Source organism: Heterocephalus glaber, unplaced genomic scaffold, assembly GCF_053883595.1.
Source record: "Heterocephalus glaber isolate CG9 unplaced genomic scaffold, H.glaber_assembly_v1.0 deba00001673, whole genome shotgun sequence".
Classification (NCBI taxonomy): Eukaryota; Metazoa; Chordata; class Mammalia; order Rodentia; family Bathyergidae; genus Heterocephalus; species Heterocephalus glaber.
The window spans coordinates 8,182,178-8,207,149 of NW_028258410.1; the positions used below are offsets into that span (position 1 = coordinate 8,182,178).

Consider the following 24,972-nt stretch of genomic DNA (forward strand, 5'->3'; position numbering starts at 1 on the left):
AGAAGAAAGTCAGTTGGTAAGCATGCTTGTGGCCAGTGTTGGCCCCTGACACCTGTCCCACACTCAGTCTCTGCCACAGCTGGTGAGGCAACTGTTTCTCAGGACGCACCGCATGCTTCAGGGGTTAGCACTCTTCCTGTGGCAGCTAAGTGGGGCAAGCCTGTAAAGTGAGCCCTGAGAAACAGGCCTCTACTGCCCCTCTCCCAGGTGTAGGGAATAGCTGGACAGACTCAGGTGACCTTCTGACCTGGTTTGACATTTTCCCGCCTGACACCCTTCTTAGGGCAGTGTGGAACATCTTTAAATTCGAGACATACACTTCCTCCTTCCCTCCCTGATGATGCTTCCAAGATTACCAATAAGTGAGTTGTATTATTTCTTAAATAGAAGCTGCTCCCAGGGTGCTATTTCAGATATTCCTGCAGCATCCCACAGTGGCATCAATACCTGAGTCAGGTGGTGAGGGTGCCCTTCAAAATTGGGGTGTCTGTCATGGGACAGCTTAGTTTGAATTCAGAGTCTTGAAGTTTCGTGGGAAATTCAAGGCACATTGGCCTGTCTACACCTTGATCAGCCCACACACTGTGGATAGGATGGTCAAGAGGTGACAACATTTCAGAAGACCAGCTACTGGTTGGAACCAACCTCCAGACATCTACATTGCCCAGTACCAGTGTAGATGTGAAGTAATGTAACAGTCATCTAACTATGAGGACCATGACCACACAGGTCAGGGTCGAGAGAATTTTCCTGGCCTAGGACTCAGTAGTTCATCCAGGAAATGAACCATGGTTAGAGGAACACTCCACAAGGGCAGAGCCCTTGGGTCTCATAGAGCGAGCACTTGATTTGTAGCAGAAGCCCTGATACAAGCCTTTGGAGCTTTTCAGCTCACTCCATCAGAGCTGAGGGCAAATGTTTGGCACTGATCTGTCCTGGGCTTGCCCAGGCCTGAGCCCACACATCTCTTGCTGTCCATCGCTCCTCCCCTATTGCCTCAGCCTGCAGAGCTTGTTTGTATTCCATTCCTGGCGTCAGATTCTAGAGAGCTTGGCCTCCCTTAGAATCTCATCTTGAGGGCCTAAATTTTGATTGCTCAGTACTCCAACCTCCTCTGCACACCTTGTGGTCAATTTAGACAGACCTTTGTTCCCGAAAGACCACAGTAGCCCATTTAACAACATACCCCAGAACTATAGAATTGAATAAAGTAGTAAGTAAATAGCTATTAGTGAAAGGTGGTGTTTTAAGTTAAAATACCCTTTATTCATGGTTGTTAGAAAATAAACTTGATAGATTGCATTTCACATTTGCTGTGTGGAAAAATCTGAATGTCATGTTTGGTGTGCCTGTCTTTTGAGTTACTGTGGCTCCTCTGTCAGCTTTTCCTCTGATCCACTATGCCATTTCTCTAGTGAAAGGACCCTGGGAAGGTCCTTGCTTACATGACAGTTAAGGCCTTATCTCAGCTCTTGGACTCTAGCCCAGGAAGGAACAGGCCCTTAGGAGGCCTTGAGGGAGGGAGAGCAGCCATTGTATGCACGGATGGGGGGTGGGTGCCAGGTCCATCTGGCAGGCCTGCTCTTTTCCCTGAAGGGGTGAGAGGATGGACCCCATGGTGTGCTCAGGCTGTCTGTCATAAGTATCTTCCTGGGATTAAGAAGATTGAACACACACAGTTACAACTACATAATAGTATCCAGAGACAGCTATTTGAAATGATTAATGGCCATTTTAAAAAATTACAACAGGAAGAAAATCTTTAGTATTGGTTCTTGTTTTGTTTTGTTTGCTTTGGTTTTTTGAGACAGGATTGTGCTGTGTAGTCCAGGCTGACCTGCCTCAGCCTCCTGAGTGCTGGGATTACAGGTGTGCACCACCATGATCTGCTTTTAGTATTGGTTTTAATTATAAGGAAAAAATACTATGAATACTTTTGTGTACCATGGCAATGTTAAATTACCTGAACATTGAGTTTTAGATGTGTACATGTTACTGAAACACATTCTGTTCCTTCTATATTACTGTAACTTATGTTAGTGTTTTATGTCTTGGATATTTCATCCCTCTTTTGGTATTGGTTTATTTATGAGTACTAGATGGAAGAATCATTATTGCAAGATGAATACTCCTGGTCTAAGTTACACAACTTAGAATGTTTGGAGTAGTCCTATGTCAAGCACTAAATACCTTTAATAAACTGTGCTCTGGACCTCCCCATGTTTCCTCCCTGTGATGTGATCTTTGCCTCCCAATTCTGATGTCTTGGTGTTTCAAGTAAGCACTGTTCTCTGTATTTAGGAAGACTTGAGGATCAGGTAGTTCTTCAAAAGCTAATCCTCACTGAATTTTGTTCTTAAACTAGATCAATTAGCCATTTCAGACAGCTTCATTTTTCCCATTAATTATAATTCTGACATTTTTTTTCCTGAACAGCTTTTACTTAGTATATTTAGCTCTATTTGTGTGTTGTGAGTAATAAATTAAAGACAAAAGTGGTTGTTTACCTCCTGGTACCTACCAAGGGGCAAATAGAGTCCAGGTCAGATTTTATTTAAAATGTCCCAGTACAGGACTGGGGATGTAGCTGAGTGGTACAGTGCTTGCTTTGTACATGAGAGGTCCTGGGTTCAGTTATCAGTACTGCAAGAAATAAAAGTTAAAACTCCTAGTCCATCCACCCTTGTGATCTCTGGGCTTCTGTGTCCTTTGAACCTGTATTAGCATTATACATTTAAGAGCATCGGGCATAATCTCTGATGATGGAATGAATTTACTCAAGAATTGTGTCCTTTGTAGTTTGTGATTGGGGGTGCATCTCGCCTGCTCTCAGGACAGGCAGATGTGCAGGTAGGTTCAGGGACTGCAGTCACCTGGTCTTCTCAAACGTGATTTTATTTTACCCCAGAATCTCTTCACCTACCATTCCCCTTGAGATTCCCTTTATAAAATTTAAGTGTGAAGGATGAAAATTGAATTTAGATTATAAAAATTCACAAATATTTTGTTTTTTAGGTCTTGAGTCTCCACGTCCAAATATAATCCTTGGGTTAGTGATCTGTCAGAAAATAAAACGTCCTTCAAATGCTGGAGAGGCAGACAAGACAGAGGAGAAGCGGGCCCGAGTTCAACAGGAAGAAATGGATGTTCCAGTCTATCCCAAAGTCACGGCAGCCTCACAGTCTGAGAGGAAGCCCCCCAAGTACCAGCTATACTCTGCAGACGCAGTGGTGGGCACCACGCCCCCTGGGTCTCCTCCACCCCCGCCCCCTCTCCCTGAGCCCCCAGTGCTGAAGACGCTGTCATCACTCACACCGGCAGCCACCAGCAGTGCTGCACCTGCCTCAGCAGCAGCAGTTACCACGGCAGCTCCCGCTTCACCTGTCACTTCATCAGCTTCCAAGACGGCCACCCCCTTGGAGCACATTCTGCAGACTCTCTTCGGAAAGAAGAAGGTGTTTGAACCCCGGGCCAGAGACTCTGCTGGGCCACCTCTAGCTCCTCAGCAGGATTCCAAAAACAAGGGTGAGGAAGGCGTGTCCGCTGCTCCTCTGTTAGATCCCATCGTTCAGCAGTTTGGTCAGCTCTCAAAAGATAAGGCTCTGGAAGAAGAGGAAGATGACAGGCCCTATGACCCTGAAGAAGAATATGACCCAGAACGAGCCTTCGACGCCCCACTTCCTGAGACAAGGACGTCCCACGATGTGGAAAAGGCTCCAGACGCGGCTGAGAGGGAAGAGGTGGCCTATGACCCTGAAGATGAGACAATTTTAGAGGAAGCCAAGGTGACCATTGACGACCTGCCCAACAGGATGTGTGCAGACGTGAGAAGCAGCTCCACGGAGAAGCCTACAGAGTATACCACTGACGTCCCCACTCCCTCCTTGGTTGAACAGCAGAAAATGCTGGAGGAACTAAACAAACAAATTGAGGAGCAGAAGCGGCAGCTAGAGGAACAAGAAGAAGCTCTTAGGCAGCAGAGAGCTGCCGTGGGGGTTTCCATGGCACACTTCTCCGTTTCAGATGCATTGATGTCGCCACCTCCAAAGTCATCACTGGCTAAGGGAGAGCTGTTCCCCCAGGAGCAGCAGGCCCCAGACCAGAATCAGGGAGTCCCAGGGACAAACCAAAGCTCAGACTTGAGGCAGAATAGAGACCCTAGGCAGGCCAGACGCCTGGCGGAGAACAGCGAGAATGAGCCCCTCTCCAGGAGTCCGGCAGGCAGTGTTCCAGGAGTACAGGGTGCCCTGGCTACCAGGGAGGCTCCTTGTGGGGCCACAGCAGTCCAGGTGCCTGTAGCAGCCCCAGAATCAAAGCAGTTGACGGCTCCTTGGGGTGCAGGTGAAAAGGCTGCACTGATGTCCAAGCAGGATGGCCAGGGGTGTGAGCACCCTGGAAACCCCGCTCCGCAGCCCCTGGAGAACATTCATCCCCCAGCAGCCGGAGACAGCACAGCCAGACCTGCCCGGAGAGTGCTGCTGCCTACACCTCCGAGCACTGCCTTTCAGCCTGGCTTCACCCTGCACAATGATGTACAGAATTTTAATCCTGCTGGAGGAAGAGAGCCTTTCTCAGGCCTGGTATTTACATCTCAGGAAAAATCTCTTTGCCCACCTCTGTATGAGGACCCAAGAAACACTCAGTGTGCTGGAAAGAGTGACAGCCCAGCCAGTGGTGCAGAGGGTGACAGAGAGCCACTGTCCAGGCCTGGTGAAGGCACTGCCCTATACCCTCAGGCTGGGCAAAAGGGAGCCCTTCAGCCCCAGTTTCCAGGCCAGCGTGAATCCATTCCTCGCCCTTTTGGGATGTCTGGATTTCATGGCCCAAATTTCCCAGGACCCAGGGGACCAGTCCCTCCGTTTCCAGAAGATAATGTAGTTCCTAAGAGTGATGGGCCAAGAGCACCTCCACCTGCCAGATTCGGGCCCCAGAAGGCACCCATCCCTTCCTTATTCTTGGGGCAACATGGGCCGCCTTATGGAGACAATAGGGGTCCCTCTCCCTCTTACCTTGGGCCCAGAGCGGGAGCACCAGCCCAGTTTGAGGAACACAAAGATCCCCATGGGGAGAAAAGGGAATTCCAGGACACCCTGTACAGTGAGATGACAGGTCCCTCTGCCCAGTGTGAAGGACCAGAGCAGGCTCAGTTCATGGGAAACAGGGGCCCTTCACCTTTCCAGTTTGGAGGCCAAAGACGGCCTCTCCTGACTCAGCTAAAAGGTTCCCGAGGGGGACCCCCACCTGCCCAGTTTGGCGGCCAGAGAGGACCACCCCCTGGCCATTTTGTGGGCCCCCGGGGGCCCCATCCCAATCAGTTTGAAGGACCCAGAGGCCAAGCCCCAGGTTTCATGCCAGGGCCCCGGGGCCTTCAGCCTCAGCAGTTTGAAGAGCAGAGGGTAAACTCACCGCCTAGGTTTGCAGGTCAGAGGACACCAGCACCTATGCCATTTGGGGGACCAAGGGTCTCTGCGCCCTTTTCTGAAAAAAACGAGCAGACACCTCCCCGATTTCACTTTCCGGGCCCAGGCCCGTCACCTCAAGCAATGAAACCATCCCCCAGACCCCTCCTGGAGCTTCCAAGCCACCCCCCGCAGCACAGGAAGGACCGATGGGATGAAGCTGGCCCGGCCACAGCCCTGCCTCCTAGTGCTTCGTCTGGACAGGGCCCTGAGGCTGATGGACAGTGGGCTGTGGCAGCCGACTTCCGAGAGGGCAAAGGCCATGAGTACAGGAACCAGACTTTTGAAGGGAGGCAGAGAGAACGGTTTGAAGCCGGGCCCAAAGAAAAAGCACTGGAGGAGCCAGAAGTCCAAGAGCCAGAGAGTCGGCAGGGCCGGGCATTTGAGGACAGGAGGCGAGATCGAGACCGTGGCCGGAACTGGAGTCGAGAAAGAGACTGGGAGAGGAGCCGAGAGTGGGACAGACACAGAGAGAAAGACTGCAGCCGCGAGTGGGACAAGAACAACGAGAGGAACCCAAGCCGGGACAAAGAGCGACAGGCAGATCGGACCAAGGAGTGGGACCGAAGCCGGGAGAGAAGCAGAAATCGGGACCGAGACAGAAGGCGGGACCGGGATAGGTCCCGGAGCCGAGACCGTGACCGAGAGAGGGCCCGGGACAGAGAGCGAGCCGGAGAGCGCAAGGACCGCAGCAAGAGCAAAGAGAGCACCAGGGACTTGAAGCTGGAGGCCACGAAGCCCTCTGATCCGGGCAGCACCTCTGCTTAGGCCTAGACGCCACCATGCCGGGGCGTGGTGTCAGACGCGTTGGCTAGTCTCATTGAGACTCAGCCCGGTAGAGATCTTTTTAAAAAGCTAAGTTCTTAAAACATTGTGCAAAGTTTTTGAAATTGCTCTGATGAACTTAGATGCCGGAAAGAATATTCTGGACTTAAAATTGCTGTAATTTTGTATATACTGGTTTCTTACAAAATTTCACATCTTTATCTGATGCTTTTTTAAAAAACAACTTCAGAACTTAGTATTTCCATTTAAAATTACAGAAGTGGGAAAATATCTACAAAAGCATATTGCTTTTTCAGATTATAGTTATCTTTCCAATAGCTTGACTGTTGTAAGTTTTAAGGGAATTCCAGTGGACTCAGAGCCATACCTTTGCTAGCTCCTCGTCTGTTGGCGTGTTTCTGAAGCTGCTCCCAGGGCTGGCCTGGGACAGTGAGCCACCTGGCCAGGGTGACCAGGTGGGTGAGCTCGGGTGCTGCCAGAGCTGTGGGAGGAGGTCTCAGGAGCTCCCCTGCAGTGTCGAGAAACCCGAACGTTGTGAATTCATCTTTGCTTCGTTGTGAAGAAATTTAACTTACAGATTTCAATCCAGAGACAAAAATACTTTTCTTAGTTTTGAATTTTTTCAAAAGAAATTCAAAGCAACATCTAGCCTAGTAGATATTGTTGCATTTGAAATAATAATTTATTCAAACATGTTTCAATTTTACCACCTTAAAGAGGGCAGGAGAGGTCTCTTCAGTGTGCACAGTCAGGAACATGACGTCAGGTTCTGGCCATGAGTGGCTCTCCCTATCCCGAGCTCCCACTCCCTTGGCTGCCTACTTCAGGTGTTGGCTTGCGTTTGCCACTGGAATGGAGTCAATTTGTACAGAGTCTGAGTAGGACAGGAGTGATTTATTATCAGTTCAACAACAAAACAGGTTCTCCCTGAAATAGTGTTCTGCTTCTTGTCCCATGTCAGGTACTTCTGATACGGAATAGAGAAAGCCTGGTTAACTTATTTGACTGTACAAATACGCTTTGATAATTCTTTTTATATTTTCATAAACTTTGCAGATATAAAATTAGTGTTTCATTTGTTCTTTGGAGTCTTATCCATTGTATTGTACATCACTACAGATTTTTCACTTTATAGCACAGATTTCTAAGTTAAGAAAACCTTGAGAATTTAGAAATTTGGGGTGTTTGGCGTTAGAAATCAAGCATCAGTAGGTTAAATTAAAGTAGGGTCACGTTCCAACATCTAACATTGATGGAAAAGGTTTTTTTAACATTATAAAGCAAATTTTTCTAATTTAAATACACAAATGTTAAGATCAAGTGTGTTTCTTTAGGTTTACTTGATAGGAATTTCTGTAAATTGTTATTTTGTATTGCAGAGTGTTATATCACTGTACATTGAAATACAGGACTTAATAGGTTTTGTTACTTGAAGCAGAATAAATATCTACAGAGAGTTCTTGTCTCAGCTCTTCACTTGGTCTCAACCCTGAATTTGGGTGTGGGCCCAGGCCTGGGCCCCTGGGTCACCTCAGAAGATCTGGGTCCTCCCTCTTCCTGCCAGGCCAGCCCCAGCTCTGCATGAATGGGGAAGTAACATACCTGACCTGGAGTTAGCTAGGGACCCACAGAGAGGCTCCATCTGCCAAATCCATGAACTGTACCAGCAGGAACACTGAGGCTGCCACAGGAGTGCCAAGTCACTAAAAGTGACACGTGGTTGAAGCAAGAGGTTATGAGCTACAGGAGGGACTGACTGAGCAGGTGTCATTTTGGCATTAGTTTCACCCAAAGCCAAGCCCTTGATCCCTGGCTTCTGCCCTAAGAGGGGCAATCTGTCAAAGCCACTGATCAGGCGGAGTTGGTAGTAGCTCCAGGTGCCTACACACAGGCCTGCCCTGGAGCGCCATCTGCTGGTAGCAGGCGAGTGCTCAGCTGTTCAGCAAGCACTTGTGTCCACAAACCTGCCATGAGCAGAAACTGCTGGGCTGTTTCATCCCGAGGCTTAGGCTCTGGCTGCCTCTTTCCCAGCTGAGCCAACAGCAAATCGGACCTCAAAGCAAGGACAAGGAGGGGTCCTCCCTTGGCGTAGGGGTCAGCCACCTGCAGACCACTTGCAGACATTGAGACCACCTCCATGATGTCCCACGACCTCAGAAAGCCCATGTGCCAAGCACCAGATGACCACGAGGACTCCCTTCCCCCTTACCTGGGGAGGGTCACTCTGTAGGCAGCTCCCACGTCAGAGGCTTTGTTGAATACTGTAGTACAATTCTGCCACCAAGATGTGCTCGGCCCAGCACCCAGCTACACAACATCGAAGCCATTTTGGGTATGCAGAGTGCCTCTGAGTAGTTTCCCTCAAGTCTCTGGAGAAATACTGTGTGCTTCCCTTTAACGCAACCCTTCATGCACACACACCTCTGTTACTGGGTCTCATTCGTCCAACCCCACAGCCCTGTGGAAACCCTACTCCACTGCCCTTTCCCACTGTCCAAGCCAACACACTCCCCCAACCTCCCTCCCAGACCAGCCCCCAGCTCCTTCAGCCGATGTCACCCAGCATGCATGTGCGCACTCACGCGTGTGCATGCGTGTGTGCATGTGTGTGTGTGCGCATGCACATGTGCCACACTGTGCTTGGCTTTCTAGAAATGTGGAGTCCAGCTCCAGCCTGCTTCTAGGCTGGGATGCAGCCAGACCCCCAGCAGCTGTGTCTAATTAGTAAAAGGAAACCCAAACCCAGACATAAAGTTTATACCCTCAACCTTAACCCCAGCTTTTAATTTTCTTTCTGCCTTTATAAATGACTGGTGTTGTGAAATACAATGTTTATTTCCAGTTTCCCCTGCAGAGTGTGTTCTAAAGTCTTTGGGTTTGGCTGTTGTTTTCATTGCTGGGGATTGCAGCACCCAGGGTGGGCTGATTGCATCCCCAGGCCTGTTACTTTGAGACAGCATCTTGCTGGCTTGGAATTTGTGATTCTCTTTCCCTACCCTCCAAGTAGGGAATTGCATGTGTATACTACCATGCCTGGCTGGTTGCTGAACCCTTGAAGTAGGGATCAGGAGCAAGGGATTTTGAGCAGGTCCACAGGGAGGTCCTGAGGTGACTGTGGTGGCTTCATGTGGATGCTGAGGTCGGAGTGGTCCCTGTCCCTTTAATGGGAGATGGATTGTTTGCCCAGGGGCAGAGGTGAGAGGTGGCTCTGCTCAGGAGCTCGGGCTGTGGGGCCAGTGGTGAAAAGAAATATTCTGGAAGTGGCTGGAAAGAGGGGTGTTGAGTGAGTGTTCAGACTGGAGCTGTTGTAGGGGACCTGGGAGGACCAGTGTCCCTCCATACACAGAGGTGACCAGCACCCTGCAGGTCAGTTACCATGAACACGGGCTTTCTGAACTCATCAGATCTTCATTGAGTGATGAAATAGCCACAGTATCAAGACTTTGTAAGTCACTCTGAACATCACTTTGTCACTTGTGCTCTCTAATTGTGACCCTGTGTCCAACGCCCATGTTGGGCTTCACTGAGCTGGGTCCCCTCACAAGCAGGCTCATCGCCAGGAAGGAGCTGCTGCCCATTACTGATCCTTCAGGCCAGCCTGTGGGAGCCACCACCCAGATCCCCGGGCTAACAAGCCTGCCGCTGGCCCTGGGCTGACCAGATCCCCTCTCGAGTGCACCAGGCGTGTCTCCCATTGGCCAGAGTCCTGGAAAGACCCTGCGGGCCATTCCCAGACCTCCTGGATGTGTGTCCATCACTGGAATAACGGAGAACTTGGAAAGCTTGGTACCTCCTTTTATTTGTCACTGTTGGTGTTGCCTAGGATCGGTAGCAGGTCCTTCTCTCCCTGCAGGAGCTCTCCACAGGAGAAACTCTGTCCTCTCGCTTGTGAGTGGTGACTGACTGTGGAGAGCTGAGGCCTCGCCACTGCGGGCACCAAGCGGCTTCTTCATTCGGTTCGTGTTGTGTTCGGGGTTCCAGGACCTGGTCTCCATGCTCAGTGCTGGGCAGGTAAAGTGCAGTCCTGTGAAACAGCAGCAATAAGTCAATGTGATGTATTTGTATTTCCTACCTCCAGAGTCACAGTCTTTGTAAAGAAACAGACCCAAGTAGCCTTCCTGGTCATTTGCAATGTCATAAACATTACCCCAAGGTGATTACTTGAATGTCTAATCATCTCTTCCCAATTCGATTCCCTGGTTCCCCTGCTGGCTGTGTTATGTGTTCACACTGTATATTGTGTGTTCTCTCGATGGTGAGGGCGTGTTGTAGAAGAGGATTCTTCTGCAGAAAGCCATTTGGCTGGCAGCTGGTACTCAGTGAGCTTCCTGGTGTCCTGGAGGTGTGGGTACTCTGCCTGCCCCGGGCCATCTTGGTGAGGTCTGGTGCTGGCCCCTCTAACCGCACTCAAGAAGAAGTTCAGTGCTCTGTGCAGAACAGGACTTCAGCCTCTTCCAGCTGCTATCAGATTTGCCTCCTCTGGGATGGGGTGTGATTTGGGTAGAACGTGTGGTTAGTGTGCTCCGGGCCCCAGGTGCGATTCCCAGCACCAATTTTTAAAAAGGTAAAAGTGTGGTACAAATTCATTGGTTTCCATGAGTGGAGGAAGTTCTCCTCACAAGACTTTCTGGTGAGGATGAGCTAGTAACTGTGGCTGCCGTTCTGTGGGCTGTGCTCTGTATAAGTCCCCAGTCTTGGCTTTTCCCAGAGTGGACGTGAACAAGCCCTCTTGGGGGACAGCAGCTCAGTGCCACTGAAGGAGCCCGCTGTGCACCCCTCCGAAGGCTGCACACAGGTCCTCAGCCCCCGAGCCTGCACTCTGCTTCCTTAGCTGGGCTGTGTCCTTCCAGTGGTGGGGTCCCCTGAAGTGACCCGGTGGTGGGCTCCTGATTCCCACAGCTCCTGACTGACCCCAGTGTGGGTCGAGGTTACACAGCTTAGAGGTCGCTCTCCTGTGCCATCTCTTACTGAAGGACAGAATGCACTCAGGAGAAAAAAATGGATGCTATTAACTTTTAGTTTTACGTATTTTGCCTTTTTAGGGTTTCATTTTCTACAGTCCTTCCCCTAGGATGGGGCATGGAGTAAAATCAGAAACATAATTAGCATCAATGTGTGACTAATACCTGGGTAGCATGTGAAAGAATCATCCAGGTATGTACCATTTTCTTCCAGTTTTGTCATTTTAACTAAGAATTAAAGTTTGGCATGCACCCTTTAGTGTTGTAGGAAGGAAGTGAAACAGAGACCAGGAGTAGAGGCTGAAGCTGTGGCCTCATCCGAGTGCAGTGGACTGAAACAAGGCCCGTTTCCATGTCACAGCGCATGGTCAGCAGTGGCTGTCCCCTCCCTTGACGGCCTGAGGCGGTGTCTACACTCGGCCACCAGTGTCTGTTGTGCGGGCCCTGAGGGCGTGTGTCCGAGCTCCGCTCCACAGCCCCGGGGCCCTGGCCAGTCCTCTTGCAGCAGGCATAGAGGTGGCACAGCACTGGGCGGCCTGCTCCACGTCAAGTGCCATCGGAGGGCGGGCTTCTAGGTGACACCGGGCGTCAGCCAGCCTCAGGGCGGCGGTCCTGTCCTCACCCTGTTTGGCCTGCTGCTTCCTTCCTTACTTCTTCCCTTGGGTAGGCCAGGCAGGTCCTAAGCGTGTAAGCCGGGACACTGTACATGGCGTTGGAGGCCGGAGAGTTTTCTGCCGAGCATTTGCTGTGTACTGAAGTTCAGGAGTCCCCTAGAGTCGTCTCAACCGCAGCTTAGGAGAGGAGGTCAGAAGCCCGCGGTTTATGGACAGCTGCACCTTTGTGAGAAGGAGCCTGTTTTATTTCAGTGCCCTTCATATTTCCCTCCAGCGGGTGCCGGCTCCTGGGCATGAGGAGGCACTCAGGGGTCTGTGGTCACGGTGTGATTGCCTTTTACACAGGGATGGAGGACCCCGGGGACGAGAGCAATGCAGATGCGCCTGAGGCCCTCAGTCCCATGAGGGAAGAGTTCTGGAGGACCGGGGGCATCCGGAGGACCATGATCACACAGCAGGAGGGCGCCGGGAACACCGAGGCGGACCCTGCCCGGCAGCAGCCACTCAGCCCCTCCCTGCAACATCGCGGGAGGCGGCCGAAGCTCCCCCAGCAGGTCGGAGAGCCCCAGAGCACAGGATGGTGGCGAAGAGGGGACTCCCTGGCTGTGTCCCTGGAGGGTTCCCGAGAGCCAGCGTCCCGCCCAGGGTCTCCTGTGCACAGCGCCCTGGAAGGGCGCAGCGAGAGCAGCTCTGAGACGAAGCGTGGACCAGCGCCTGGCTCCGAGAGCGTGAGGCCTAGAGGTCGGGATGAGCAGGGTGACAGCGCCGACAGTGACATCGACGGCTTCACTGGGGAGGGACTTCAGAATCGCCTCCCGAGGAAGCCAGAGCAAGAACCAGCAGAAAGGGCCCCGAAGGGTGTCTGCAGTGGCCCACGGAAGCCGCGTCCGGAGGAGGAGCCCAGCAAAGGCGTGGAGGTCCAGGCAGGCAGTGCCGGCCGCAAGGGACCACCCTGCAGGCAGGACCCTGAGGCTGCTCGGGGGTCTGACCGAGAGTGGGAGTTGGAGGCAGTAGCGGTTCAGGGACCTGGAGACAAAGACCCCGGGGTCCCGGGCAAACCTGGGCCTGAGTGTGAGGTTTCCGCCCCCAGCGCCCTCTGCCGCCAGCCTCACAGCAACAGGTGGGTCAAGGTCACGGGGGGGGGGGTTGGTTCTGCTCACGGTCGCAAAGAGCCCAAGCCGGCTAACGGGCTAACGGGCTAACGGGCCAATGGCGGGGGCGGCGAGAGGATTTTCCCTTTGTTGGGACGCTACCCGCCTCCCCTGCCGGCTGGACTGGGAAGCGGTTGATTGGGAAAAGCTGCCCGGTCCCTGCGTGAAGGGAAGAGGCCGGAGTGCAGGTGGCTGCTGCCACCACGCTGTCCACGCCGCTGCCGCCAGCCGCACGCCTGCTGACGGTGCGCGTCGGGCCGCAGACCTCAGGGCACGCGGGGCTGTGGCGTGGGCGGCGGGAGCGCGTCTGCCGTCCCAGGTCCCTAGGAGGGGCGCTGTGGGCCCAGAGCCTCCGGTGTGCAGACCCGACCGCCCTTGGGCCTGCTAGGACTGGGGGCCGGGCCGGGGATGTGGCTGCGGTGCTGTCGCGTGCAGACGCACATGGAAGCCCCCGATCACTGTTAGAGTTCTGTGCTGGAGAACATGACGGCGCGCGTGTGGCTGGGTATGAATGCTCGGGCAAAAGAGCGTGTGGGTCTGTCAGTGCCGTGCGCTGCACTCTGCCTCGGAACAGAGCGCTAAAGGCAGCGCGGCCTCCGAGCGTGTTGGAAGTGGTGGTCGCTGCTCCCCATCCAGACTCCGTCACTTTGTCCTCTCAGGATCTGCCCCGACCACGGTGAGGAGTGCTTCTGTGTTCACTGCGTGGGCATTTCTGAGCCTCCGGGCTGTCTCTTGGAGAGGAACGGGGCTGATCACGTCGACCTGAACTGCACCGCCCTGCAAGCGCAGGAGGAGAGGACGTCAGAAGCCCCTGATGCGCAGGGGCCTGGATGCAGATCCGGAGGTGCTGGCGACACACAGGGCAAGAGCAGACGGGCCGGCCAGCGGAAGTCCGGGGCCGACCAGGGGAGCAGGAGTGAAAGTGAGGAAACCTCAAGCCCCAGGGGCGAGGAGGCCATGGAGATGTCCCCGCCTGTGAGTATTTGACTGCCCAGTTAGCATGCAGGGTGGCCTTGCTGGCTGTGCACAGAAACATCAGACCCCGAGTTGCGCCCCCTTTGAGTAAGGCCGACGTTTGCTGGGTTGGGCACTGTGCGTGGCACGTGGTGGCCTACAAGGAAAACGTACACGCTGTTTCCTCCTTAGCGAGACCCCTCAGACCCTGTCTGGTGACAGTCTCACGTCTTTCCTGAAGGGTCTGAGATCGGTTTTCAATGACTTTATTCACAGAACCTGGGGGTGAAGGGCACCGGGGTTCTCCTGCCCCCTGGTGTACCCTTCCTCCCCTCACTGGCGGCAGCAGCTCCGAGCCCCCTGACGGTCAGAGCCCCTCCCCAGCCGGGTCCGTGCCGCTCCCTGCCCGTCCACACGCCGCTGCGAGGACATCCCAGTGGCTAGCTGCAGCCTCAAATCGCGGTTCTGTGTCCACGGCAGCCTTCTTCTCCTAGGAACTGGGGCCCTGAGGACCCAAAGGTGCGAAGTGGGAGCAAAGGCTTTGGCATCACATAGCAAGGGCTGAGCGAGGGAGGAGTCACTCCTGCATCAGCGTCAGAGAGGGTGGCGGCTCTGAGGGAGGCGCTGCAGGCAGGGAAGATAAAGCCACATCCAGAGTTTGCGCCGCCCCGGCCCCCGTGTTTGGCTGCCCTGCCGAGTGACGCCACGGGCTCAGGGGGAAGGAGGGGCGAGCTGCCACTCAGTGAGGGCACAGCGGGACAGCCAGCATAGGCGTCCCCTCCAGCAGCGCCCAGACCCCGCCTGCTGACCTCCCGAGGGCCAAACAAGGAGCCTGCTTGCTGTGGGGCTGGAGGTTCGGGCCTCACATGCACTCTGCAGCCATGTCCTGGAAGTGACTGGGCCTGCGGGTTCAGTCCCCGTGTGTGGGCTCAGTGCCCATCAGACAGATAGGGGAGCCTAGTCCCCTCCAGCCTCAGGCTGGGGCTCAGGAAGCCCCTGCCTGTGAGGAAGGGGCCTTGCCAGACACTGGGGCTCCCAGGGCCTTTCCTGGACTTCCCAACCTCAGGAACTGTGAGCAGTTTGTAACTATCTAGTCTAACGCTTTGTCATGCCTCAATTAACTGAGGCAGTGCTGGGCTTTTACTGGAATCAGCTACTTCCACTTTGGGACGAATAGACATCTTAATGCTGTTGACCCTGTCAATCCGTGACTTGGGATATCTCTCCATTCACACATCAGCTTTTGATTCCTCTTAACAAGGGTTTGTTTTCATCATGCAGGCCTTTTACACCTTCTGTTAAGTTTCTTCTTCAGTCCAATCAGGCACAGCGTAATGCTGTTTCCGTCAGTGCGGTCCCCAACCGTGTGACAGAGCCGTCAGAGCTGTCTCAGCAGAGTGCTGCTCGGCGCGTGGCGTGCCAGTCTACAGGAAGCTGCCGCGCTGTGAGTCTTGAGAAAGCCCAGCGCGCACAGCTCTGTGCGGTTCCCGATACTTGCTGGTGACGACAGCCACGTTACTGGCTTAGTTGTTACAGTGACTTCAGCATTATTTTAGTGTAGTCCCTGCACTTATAATGAAAGCTTAGAGTACAACAGAGGCCCACGTGACACTGCGGCTGCCCTCACACGTCTGATTTTTACTGCATCTCTTGAATGCAGAAAGGCCCGCGTTGAATGACGGGCCTGCCCTGCACCATGGAGGGCTGAGTGAGGGCAGCTCATACGTCTGCACAATAACAAACTCACCAACTCACGTTCTTCAAAATGTGCATACCTCCCTGTTGAGAAATGCACAGCTCTATTTCTTTCTTTTCTTTTTTTTGAGTATGGTGCTTGCTATTGCATTCCAGGTTGGCCTCAAACTCAGGTGTCCTCCTGCCTTAGCTTCCCATGCTGGGATTATAGGCCTGTGCCGCCATGGCTGGCCTAGAGTCACATTCTCTATAATAGAAAATGTCCCATGCACCTCTCATACAGTACCCAGCGGGTACGCTTTTTAGAAGAGCTTCGCGCTGAGGAGGACGTGCATGTGTCTGAGTGTGGGTCCCGCGCATCACTGCCATCCACACAGCTGCCTGCGGCCCGAGGCCCTTGGCGCTGGCCCTCCCTCCTCACCCTGGCGGTCACTGGCCTGCCCTCTCCCCAGGCTTGTCCTCTCAGCACTGCTCTGAAGCGGGTCCAGGCGGCATGACTTCGCTGGGGCTGCCTTCACAAAACTCCCCTGCCTGGAGCTTAAACACTTGCGAGCTCAATGCGTTCGAGGATTCTAACTCAAGTTGGCTGTAAGTCAAGACTATTTTTCCCATAAGAAATAACGGAAATACCCATAATGTGTTCCAAACCTCCCAAAGCACCCCTAACTAACCTTGTCATAATAAAAAGTGTTGTATAAACGTGCATAATTTACCAGAAATACCAATAATTTTCCTAGTGTATTCACCAAAAAGTTATAAAATGTGCCTAGTTTACCAGAAACAACAATTTCATACTGTACTCGCCGCTCAAGTTGACGTCTTTGGCTGGCAGGAAGGAAGGATGAAACAAAAGGTGATTACTGCTTGGAAGGAGAGGACCCTTCCATAGAAACATTGGGAATCTGGCTCCCTGGTGTCCTTTCTCTCCTTGGGAGAGTCTGTAGCCCACTGGACCTGCTTCTGGCTCGCTAGGGCTCAACCTTTTCAGAACTAAAAGCTGGTCTAAGGTTGTCTGCTTCTGTCTTTAACACTCTTCTGTAGTGTGATGTGACATTGTCATTAAGCAAGTGAATCCAACAATGGGCTTTTTCTCTGTCTGGGTGGGTCTTCTCTACAAATGTAGCTCTGTCCATTTTTTCAGGATTTCCTTTATCCCGGAAGAAGGACTTTGCTGCACTGATTGCTGATGCTCCCCTCCTCTTCGGAGAGCACTTCAGCTGCCGTTCTCTGCTGCTCAGCTGGAAGCTCCTGAAGTTCCTCTGTAGACAGTTCCTCTGAGTGGTCCTGCACCAGCTCCTCAACATCACCACTGTCTACCTGCAAGCCTGGGGACTCTGCTGTAGTGACAGTGTCCTCAATCACAGGGTCAATTGAAGGCTCGGGCTCCTCTACACAGCCTTTAATGTCTCTCTCCTGTGTGATTTTAGGCGACACTTTCTTCCAGGCAGATCTCAGTGTCCTTAGAGAGACACTGGCCCAGGATTTCTCAATTAACCCCACCCAGGAAAGACTGGCATTCAGGTCATAACTCAAGACTGGTTGTAAGTTAAAACTAAAATTCCCGTCGTAACCCAAGTTGTTCATATGTGAGGCCAGTGGAAACTCAAGGGTCCACTGTAACTGCTTCCGCACAGCTGTGGGGGCTGAGTCCAGGCAGGTTGCCAACACAGGTTGGTGCTTCCATGAATGAGAAGGACCCTCTCTGGGGTCTGCAGCTGGTCCCCTCCGCAATGGCTTTTCTGTGCCCATGCCTCCTTGTTCCTTCCTTTTATAGTAAGGACACCAGGCTTGCTGGCTTAGGACCCCACTCTGATTGTCCATTTAATTTTAATTAACCTTTATGGGCTCTACCCCCAAGCAGATGGGCTCTAATATATGAATTCTCAGGCACGTAAATCAGTCCATAACATTAACTTTTTCAGATACGAGCCCTTTTCAGACATGTGGTTTGCAAAGATCTTCTCCTAGTCTTTTTTTTTTCAGTACTAGGACTCGAACCCAGGACCTTATGTGTGTTAAGCAAGTGCTCTACTACTGAGGTCCATCCCCAGCCATCTTTCCATTAGGGTCAGTCACAAAGCAAAAGTTTTAAACTTTTGGTAAAATCCAATTCATCAGTTTTGGGGAGGGTATCAGGGATTGAACTCGGGACCTTGCACTTGTGTTGCAGGCGGTGGCACCACTGAGCTAAATCCCCCAGCCCCAATTCATCCATTTTTGAAGGTGGGTGTGGCTGTTGACATCATGCCTAAGAACTCTTTACCAATCCTTAGATTCCAAAGATTTTCTCCTGAATTTTCTTATAAAAGTCTCTGGTTTTATATATATTTTTTTCTCTTTATTCTCTATCAACTCTTTTTTTAAAAATTCTTTTATTGGTACATTGTAAGTATACAACACAATTACATTTCTCATTGGGAATTGTACCTTTACATAATACATCTTAGTTCTTATTTTTTCCCCATTCCTAGCTAGGAATCTGGTTTTATATTTTACACTTAAAGGTATGATTCTTTTTGTATTTAGTTCTACATAAGCTGTGAGATTTATGCCAAAGTTTTCCCATGGTGAAATCCCATTGCTCCAGCACCACTGGTTGGAAGGAGCTGTCCTTCCTTACTGAGTGGGTTTTGCGCCTTTCTTGAGAGCCAGCTGGCCCTGGCTGTGGCAACCCATCATCTCTTGGTTCTTACTCTGCTTCTTTGATCTTTGTGGCTATTTCTCCACCAGTACCACACATTCACTCCATTTTGGTCTTTTTTCAAGCCTTTAGCTATTCTAGTTTTGTGTATTTCCATTAACTTTAGAATAAGCTTGTCTATATCAACAATAGTTTGCTAGACTTTGACAAGTATTTGACTCATGCTGTACATCATTTTGGGGAGATTTACATATTTAAAATTTCAATCCATGAACATTGCTTCTTCATCTATTTAGATCTTCTTTGATTTCTCTTGTGGTATGCTTTCAGCATACAGGTCCCAAAACACATGTTTTGTTAGATTTATTTATACCTAAGCATATTTTTGAATGACTCTTTAATTTTAGTCTCCATGGGTTCATTATTACCATATAGAAATATATTGATATTTTCATGTTTTTATATTTTGCAACCTGAGTGAACTAGCCTTTTTACAGATTCCCTAGGATTTTCCACATTGTTCATCATGTTGTTTGTAAGTCAAAACCATTATTCTTTTCCACTTGCAATGCCTTTTGTCTTGCCTTTTTTTACTGAGTAAAATCTCCAGTAAAATGTTGAATGTAGGCAGGGATGTTGGGTCTCTCATTCCTACTGTTAAGGGTAAAAGACTTTCAGGAGGCTGGATGTCTAAGGCCAAGTTGGTAAAAGTTCCCTGTATGCCCTAATTTCCTTCCATCCCTGGTCTAGAGTTTTGGTCAGAAGCAGAGGCTGGATTTGTCAAAAACGATTCCCCACCTTTTGGAAATTAATTTTCTTTGTCTGTTAATACAATAAATTACTTAGCTGAATTTCAGAAGTTAAAAAAAAAAGCTTGCATCACTGAAATAAATTCCACTTGCTCTTTAGCTATTATCCTTCAAAAAATTCTGATTAAACTCAGCTTGCTAAGATGTTATTTTATTTTATATTTTATCTTGTGGTGCCAGAGATTGAACCAAGAGATGGTGAGCTATAAACCCAGCAACCCCTCCTTATTCTTAGGTGGGGTCTTAACTAAATTGCTCAGACTAGCCTTGAACTTCTGATCCTTCTGCCTCATCCTCCCAAGTAGCAGGGATTACAGGATTGTGCCATCAGGCATGGCTTAATCTTTTAAATTTTAATCTTTTAAAAAAGTTCAATCATGGGGTTGGGGATTTAGCTCAGTGGTTTCGCCGCCTGCTGTGCAAGCACAAGGACCTGAGTTTGATCCCTGGCACACCGCCCCCCCCATAAATAAATAAAAATAAAAAAGTTCAATCTTAAATTTTGAACAAACCTATATTTACCCTCTGGTTTCTTAACTGGGATATGTGTGTGTTACATTGTTCCTGACAGGGTCTCAGCAATCCACGCAGAAGGTAATGACTAACAACAGGTGGTTTTTTTGTTTGTTTTTTGGTACCGGGGATCGAACTCGGGTCCTTGTGCTTTTGAGGCAGGTGGCGGAACCGCTGAGCTAAATCCCTGGCCCAGCAACAGGTGTGGTTCCCATAAGAGCTTCCAGTTGAGTCAGATAGTGTCTTTTCCAGGAGTCCAGAGCATCAGATTTTAGCCTAGTCTTAGTGGGGGCAACTGTCCAAGTCTTTCCGGGTATGTCCATAGCCCACACATGCTGTGTAATACACCTTAGTGCCTCGCTGAGTAAGCTTGTCCTGCCCTAGCAGTGGGCTAGGACATCAGGCATGGCAGGAAAACTGTGAAGTCAAGCCTCAGCCTGGGCCAGACATAATACAGTGGTGAGTCTTAGTTGGTCAGGCTTTTAATCTGTGATGGCAACAAGAGGAGATTAAAGGATCGAGGCTCTCCTTTAGGCCCCGGTAAGCAGCTCCGTGTTCTAAAGGGGCTTCCCACAGCACTCGTCTGACACACTGCAGTCACCAAGGCTGCTACTACATCATGTTCTGCTGGAGCAGCAGGGACCACAGGCCCCTCTTCCACAGTGCTGCCGTCACAGGTTAGGAGTGCCCGCCTCACCCGAGAGGTGAATGCCATCCTTCCAGGGCCTGCTGGTGTCTAGAAGCCCACCGGTCACTCTTAGGGGCTGCAGACCAGGCGCTGTCCCGGGACTGAGTTTCCCCACTGGATTTGTCAGGATTTGACTCAGGGCAGGTGGGTGGCGGCTGGGCACAGAGAGAGCCTCTGGCAAAAGCTGGGCCTCTTGTTCAGTTCTCTCCGCTCCTCAGTCTCCTCTCCCTCATCTTAAATACAGCCAAACCAAATTACACTGCTGGTTAATGGGAGCCTGAGGGCCTGCTGCCACCTTCTGTAATTTCCTCATAATATCAGGGGCACACTAAGAAATGCAATGCTTGGCCAGAGGGTTTGTTCCTCTGAGTGTTTGGATCTATGTTAGTATATTTTTTGAGGGCCTGTGTTAATCTACCTTAAAATAAAGCGGGTTTTTATTTGGTTCCCTAACTTTATCATACTTAATCAGGCTGTTGTGTACTTTTTCATTCCTTCTGCAAGTAATCAAATGGTATGGTGCTCCCTTCTGGAGGGCCTGCTGAGCAGTTCCAATGGGGATCATCACTGGGGACAGCAGTTTTCCTATGTGGAAAATATGTTTAGGATTGTGGACCACTAGAATGTCTGCATACTCCCTGACAGCCAGAAAAATTCTTTGCTTTTTCTCTGTTGTGTGGCAGTAGAAAGTGGTATTTGTATGTCTCCCCACCACCTCCGGGTCAGATGAAGCATCAATGTTACTTTCTTAAACTTTTCAGTAAAATGGCCTGAGTCCTCTGAAAGTTGACAGAAGTTTTCTCTACTGAAATTTAAGCCTGGCACAAAAAAGAAACACGTTCTCTTTTTTCGGTTTGGTTTTGTTTTTGTACTGGGGGCTTGCATACTGAGCCACATCCCTAGCATTTGAAAAAAATGTTTCTTGAAACAGGGTCTCATTAAATGGCTGAGTTGCTCAGGCAGGGATTGAACTTGCAACCTTCCCGCCCTGGACAGGGGTCCCACACCCCGAGCACAGTGGCTCCGTCTCCCCCTGCCACTTCCCTCAGAGGTGGCAAGAGGGCCAGAACTTGACAGGAGGCTCTGCTCCAGGTGCTGCCAGGGCTTGGTCAGCTGGAGAGGAGGCCGCAGAGCCAGAAGGGGCAAGTGGGTGCCATCTGAGGCAAGGCTTGGCCTCTGGAGCAGAAGTGGGTTTTGGCGTTGCACTTACAGTCTCATCGGTCTCTGGGGGCACCTCTCAGACGGGTGACAGAGAGCCAGACAGACAGGGCAGATGTGGGGCTCTGGTCATCTGAGAGCTCAGAGAAGTTCAAGGGGAAAACAGGCTCTGCACAGCTGCTGTCAGGTCTCGGGGTGCTCACTGTGTCATCTGGGTCGGCTGTCATCTTTGTTTCTTCTGGGGGAAACATGCAAATTCAGCAAGTCTTTCTTAATAAAAGGCCGTAAACATTTGTACACAGGGAATTTCACCCCGTTTACTTTCTTTTCTGCAAAACAAGTCTAACTGAAGGATCTTATTGTATTTCAGGGACCCATTTAGAGGCCAGATTTCTCCTTCTCCAAGCTTGTAGGGGGCCAGGCCACATTACAGAAGTTTAACTTCTTAAATTTTCCTCCTTAATTAAACTTATCCCAATACTGTATAATGCACTCTAACGAGGAGACACTTGAGGTATTCTTTGTAGCTCCTGTCCTTGGTGTGAATTAGGTCTGGCCCCGGTAGACCTGGCTACTGCCCAGTTCTTGGTTCTGACTCATTAAAAGTGACTCTGTGATATGATATATTACAGTAGTGACTGGGCGCTCCATCCAGAACATGGTGATTCTCAGGCTGGAAAGCAGGGAGGAGATGAGATCCAGGAGGTGAGCTCGCTCCTGTGAGCCATGCTCCTTTGCAAAGCCTGTAGCAAGTCAGACGTTTAATTAAACAACCTAGCCTGTGGAAGGGGGGACTAGAAAGAGTTCCTCCACCTCTAAAAGACCACAGTAACATCAATGGGAGGGGCAAACGCTATCAGAGAAATGAAAGAGATGAAAGAATAAAGCAGGTTTAAGACACAAAGTTAAGATATAAAGGGAAAACAAACCTTTGCACCAAGCAGCATTAACTTCTAGCAATGCCAATAAGCCAGGTTTTTTGAATCAATTTATTCAAATAATCCAGCAAATCTTTTTTAAATACTAAATTTCTATAGACCCTTGTAAAGTTTGGCCTCTCTTCGATCATGGCAACAAGAGCTAGTATAGATTAACTGGAAAATTTTGGTGGACTCATGATCCATTGCTTTTCTTGGAATGGTGGTAGAATGAGGGAGAAATTTGGAGAAAAGAGAGTTAAATAAGGATATATTTAAAATTGGAGATGAATGCTAGGCGTGATGGTGCATGCCTATAATCCCAGCACTCAGGAGGTTGAAGCAGGAGGATTGCTGTGAGTTTGAGGCCAGCCTGGACTACATACAGTGAGTTCAAGGCCAGCTTGAGCTACATAATGAGACCTTGTCTCAAACAAACAAACAATTCGCAATGAAGATGCCTTTTACAAACACAGCAAATCTGGACTTTACAAATGACACACAACTGAGGCGATGAACTATAAACCCAAGAAACTGTGAGCCACAAAGAACCGTAAAAAAAAAAATTGGTATTCCAATTCCAGGATGCTCAGGAACAGAGCCAAAGTATTCCCAAAAACTACAGGAGAGTTACCAGCCCTCAAAGCACTCAACCAGATTTCCCTTGTCCAATAGGGAAAATCACCTAGACAACTGGGATCTTCCTGGGATTCTCAGATGCCAAGAGGAATCATGGGTAATGGAAGAAAATGGATTGGGAAGCCTGTGGGGCTCATTACTCCCTAGGAAATGGGATCATATACAGCAATTGACCTGTAAAAGGCTCTTTTCTAAAAATCCCAGGTGGGCCCCATGCTGGGAGCAATGCTACATAATTCTAGGGAAAAATCATTTGGTTAGCCTAGTTCTCTTGCCTACAGCCCAGCTACAGAATAACTCCAGTTTGGCCTCCGGTCACAACTGAGACTTCAGTGATCCAGTGATGCTGTGATTCTCCAGGACAAGAAACATCCTGGGAGAACAAACATCTGCTCAGTTCCTCATTGTTCTTGGACTGTTAACATCTTATTTACCCAAGATGTACTGAACTCTCTGCAAGCCTTTTGTTACACCTTGTTTATCCCAATGTGAACTGCTGAACTCTCTGCAAGTCATTTGTTACATTTGTTTCTCCCGATGTACTGAACTCTCTGCAAGTCATATGTTACGTTTGTTTCTCCCCATGTACTGAATAAAAGGTGCAGTAAGCTGGGGGCTTTTGTCTTTGCTGCCCAGAGCAGCACTGATCAGACCCAAAGCTCAGCTTCTTCTCAGTGTCATTTTTTTACCTTTCTTGTAATTCGCCGTGTGCTGCCGTGGCTCGCAGGAGACCAGGACTCACTGCAGAGGTTCTGGTAACGTCCCCTTCCCCTGTTCCCTACAGCCCCACAGGGGGTGTCAAAAAGTCTGTCACTGGCTTTATGAGTTCTTTGACTCATGAGAGATGAAAATCAAACATGACCAGTGAGAATTAGCAAAGAAAGAGTTTATTACAATCACACAGGACACAGCAGCATCCTTTCCCATACAGCAGCCCCGTGGCCAGGGTACAGTGAGATTATATATATTTTCTGTAGAAATACTAACATATTTTTGATCAGCTCTCTGGGGCAGCTGAGCCTCGTACAGGCTCAGAACGCTCCTGTTTTATTTTCTATTTTAAGCAAAGAATGAGGCAAGAGACACAGGCTTGATACCTTTCTAATTACACCTACGATAATGGAGTGGGAGGTGGAGGACAGTAAGGCTTGCAACTTTGCTCATTGTACCTCACACAGTGAAATGGCTGAGTTGGTGTCAGTCGTCTGCCTCCAGAGGGATGTTTTCTTCCCTGATGACCACTTGTCACACCTCTGTCACCAGCTGTCACAGCTGCCTTTTTCCTGCCTCAGTGCCCGCAAAGCCAGATGTTCATGCTCTATGTCTCAATGAGACACCATTCAAAACTGCCATCCACGAGAACGCCACTTCTCGGAAGATGTACAAATGGCCAATAAATACACGAAAAAGTTCTCACCATCACTGGCCATCAGAGAAATGAATGTCATCTTACTTCAGAAAGAACGGCTACCATAAAAAAATCTAATAATAACAAATGCTGGCGAGGATGAGAGGAAAAAAGGAGCTCTCTGTATTGTTGGTGGGAATGTCAACTAGCACAACTAGTATGGAAATCAGTGCAGAGTCCTCAAAAAGCTAAAAGTAGAAATTTCACTTGATCAAGCTGTTCCCCTCCTAGGAATCTTCCCAAGAGAGTTAAAATCATCATATTATGGTGACGCATGCACACTCATGTTCATAGCAGCACAACTGATAACAGCTACATCTTGGAAACAGTGGATATGTCTATTGACAGATGAATGGATATTGAAAATATGGTATTTATACACAATGGAGTATTACATTGCCATACAGAAAAATAAACTTGAGGTATTCATAACTAAATGGATGCAACTTGAGAACATGATGTTAAGTGAAATAAGTCAGACACAGAAGCTCAAATATTGCATGGTTTCCCTTATACTGTGTAAGAAACCATAGAGAGAGAAGACAAATAGGAAGTAAAGAGAAGTTCAAATACTTTCCC

At 49.9% G+C, this 24,972-nt stretch overlaps 2 protein-coding genes across 11 annotated transcripts in view; both read left to right on the forward strand.

The window, feature by feature from the left end:
• The window catches only part of Dido1 (death inducer-obliterator 1), a 53,787-nt gene extending 46,086 nt beyond the window's left edge, over positions 1-7,701 (forward strand). For all 10 annotated transcript variants that reach the window (XM_004841031.4, XM_087197572.1, XM_013070815.3 and 7 more), the window contains exon 16: positions 3,016-7,701. In XM_004841031.4, the coding sequence (XP_004841088.1) occupies positions 3,016-6,227 (3,212 nt within the window). In that variant the 3' untranslated portion in view covers positions 6,228-7,701. The remainder of the gene's footprint in view (positions 1-3,015) is intronic.
• Positions 7,702-10,096: 2,395 nt separating this feature from the next.
• Positions 10,097-14,369, forward strand: LOC147822152 (death-inducer obliterator 1-like). Its single transcript, XM_087197529.1, has 6 exons — positions 10,097-10,256; positions 11,288-11,399; positions 12,166-12,940; positions 13,141-13,326; positions 13,631-13,946; positions 14,202-14,369. Exons 3-6 carry the CDS (start codon positions 12,168-12,170, stop codon positions 14,367-14,369), a joined length of 1,443 nt encoding a protein of 480 aa, XP_087053655.1. The 5' UTR covers positions 10,097-10,256; positions 11,288-11,399; positions 12,166-12,167.
• Positions 14,370-24,972: the final 10,603 nt, after the last annotated feature.